The sequence below is a fragment of the Rhyacophila brunnea genome, unplaced genomic scaffold, assembly GCF_057557595.1.
Source record: "Rhyacophila brunnea isolate RB1 unplaced genomic scaffold, BYU_Rbru_1.0 scaffold_10, whole genome shotgun sequence".
NCBI lineage: Eukaryota > Metazoa > Arthropoda > Insecta > Trichoptera > Rhyacophilidae > Rhyacophila > Rhyacophila brunnea.
This window is the reverse complement of record NW_028232752.1, coordinates 32818544-32820540: the sequence shown is the minus strand read 5'-3', so window position 1 is coordinate 32820540 and position 1997 is coordinate 32818544. Positions and strand designations below refer to the sequence as shown.

The window sequence follows — 1997 nt, the reverse complement described above, 5'->3', positions numbered from 1 at the left end:
CTTATCAATTTCTAACTGATGCAGCAACCATATTAAAAAAAATCTGGAAATATATGCATAAATTTTCATCTGCTTCAATTTTCCATGAACATGTATGCAATCATAAAAAAATATACCTACGATTGTTTTTAAAACTACTATTTCGGATTTTCTTCAAGTCTTCGTTTCTTTCTTTTTTGATAATCCAACAAATTATCAAACTTTCTTTTATATAGGACTAATATTTGCGAGTCCCTTCCTCCGGTTATCAAGTTTTTGCCAATTTCAACTGGTTTTTCGTCTTTATCCAATGGGAGTTTATGCACCTTTACGTTGATTTCTTCTTTATTTTCAAAGGTACTCTCTCGCAACTCTATTCCGTCCTTTTGGAAACAAATCCAAAACTTATCTCTGGTTAAATGAAAACTGGTCGGATCATTGTCTAGATTTAGCGTGTGGAACAGATCAAATTTGAATTTGGAACCTTCTTCAATTTTGTAAATCATTATTGTTCTGTATAAATACAGAGACACAGCTATCAAGGATGAATCGTCATTGAATTTACAACAAGATGTATAGCTAATAGGTAGACAGTCAACTTCCACATCCTCTTTCTTCATCATGGTTTGAAAGGTTTCTATTGCATCTGAATTGCAAAGTGTTTCATTCACGTCAATGGTGAACATTTCTTTTCCATCAAGATAATCCCAAACTTTCAATGTACCATCACCCGAAGAACTGATTAAATATTTCTCGTTGTGCGGTAAGAAATCTATTGATGTGATGAATTCCTTATGTCCCATACAAAACGATTCAATGTTGTGCGTGTTAGGATAACAAGATACTCTGATTTTTTCATCCCTATCACATGTTATGAGATACTTTTTATCTCTGCTGAGTAGGACATCGATTAGCAGGCTTAAATGACTGAGCAACTTGCGCCCACCTTTATTCATATGTTTTGTTTCAAATATTAATGCATCGCCAGTTTTGTCAGCGACGAGGACATACTGGGAGTCTGAAGAAAAACGAATTTTACTTGCAGCTCTGGGCAGCATAATGTGATGTAGAAGAGTAAAATCACAAGCGTTCAGAACACAAAGCTGCTTAGTGGATGTCATCGCACAGAAATATTCACCATCTTCAGAAAAACATATATGTTTTATAATGTTGGAGGATTTGCAATCTGTTTCGGGGTCTTGTCGATCTTTCTGTTCGATCGGCGTTGGCAATGTAACCGATTGAAACATCAGCGTATCACGATTCTGCCATCGTATCTTTAGACCGAACGCCACAGCAATCCTGCTTTTGCAAACACTGACTAATGCCATGTTCAGTTAATTTAAGTATCTATATTAATCGTAACAGGTTGTCTTCTGTTCTCATACAATTAAAACGCTTGGAATTACAGGCTACAGTATTATTAAAAACTAGGTTAGGTTGACATGGGTTGACAGCCTAAATACCAAAAACTTTTGTATCTTGTCTATGACGAAAATGTCAATCACCATTTCCGACTCAAGTAGAAAGCCGATAGTTCACAACGACTGGTCCTACTTTTTCGGCCCCTCCCGTTGTTGTCTATGGTTGACCTGTCATTGTTCTATGCAGGGCTTCCCAAACTATGTTCCGCCGAACCTGAATAGGTGTTCCGCGACCATTTGGAAAGGTTTTATACACTGCAACACATTTAAAAAACTTCTACTAAGTAGAAGTAAAATAAGTAAAACTAAAAAAAAGTTAAAGAATCTACTTCATATTGAAAGGCGAGTGATGATCAATCTCCACTGATGTTTATGAAATCAAGTACCTAGATAGGTCATGGCTCCCACAAGGGGGGGGGGGGGCTAGGCGTGAGACATCAACCAGCCAAGTGAGATAAACACAATCACAAACATGCACTAATAGTAAAAAAATGTCGCCTGCGGCTCTGTTTCACTTCAAGCATACTAACATTTAATAATATTATGTTGGTTTGCCATACTTACAATTTTTGATTATTGTCGATATTTGACATG

The 1997-nt window shown here is 36.5% G+C and overlaps 1 protein-coding gene across 1 annotated transcript; it reads right to left on the bottom strand.

The window, feature by feature from the left end:
* wuho (tRNA (guanine-N(7)-)-methyltransferase non-catalytic subunit wuho) lies at positions 1-1459 on the bottom strand. Its single transcript, XM_085953407.1, has one exon. The coding sequence runs from the start codon at positions 1308-1310 to the stop codon at positions 138-140; it is 1173 nt and encodes a 390-aa protein (XP_085809533.1). The 5' UTR covers positions 1311-1459; the 3' UTR covers positions 1-137.
* Positions 1460-1997: the final 538 nt, after the last annotated feature.

Bases quoted from the DNA above. Each gene is read 5' to 3' on its own strand.
- wuho (XM_085953407.1), bottom strand. From the start codon at position 1,310: ATGGCATTAGTCAGTGTTTGCAAAAGCAGGATTGCTGTGGCGTTCGGT.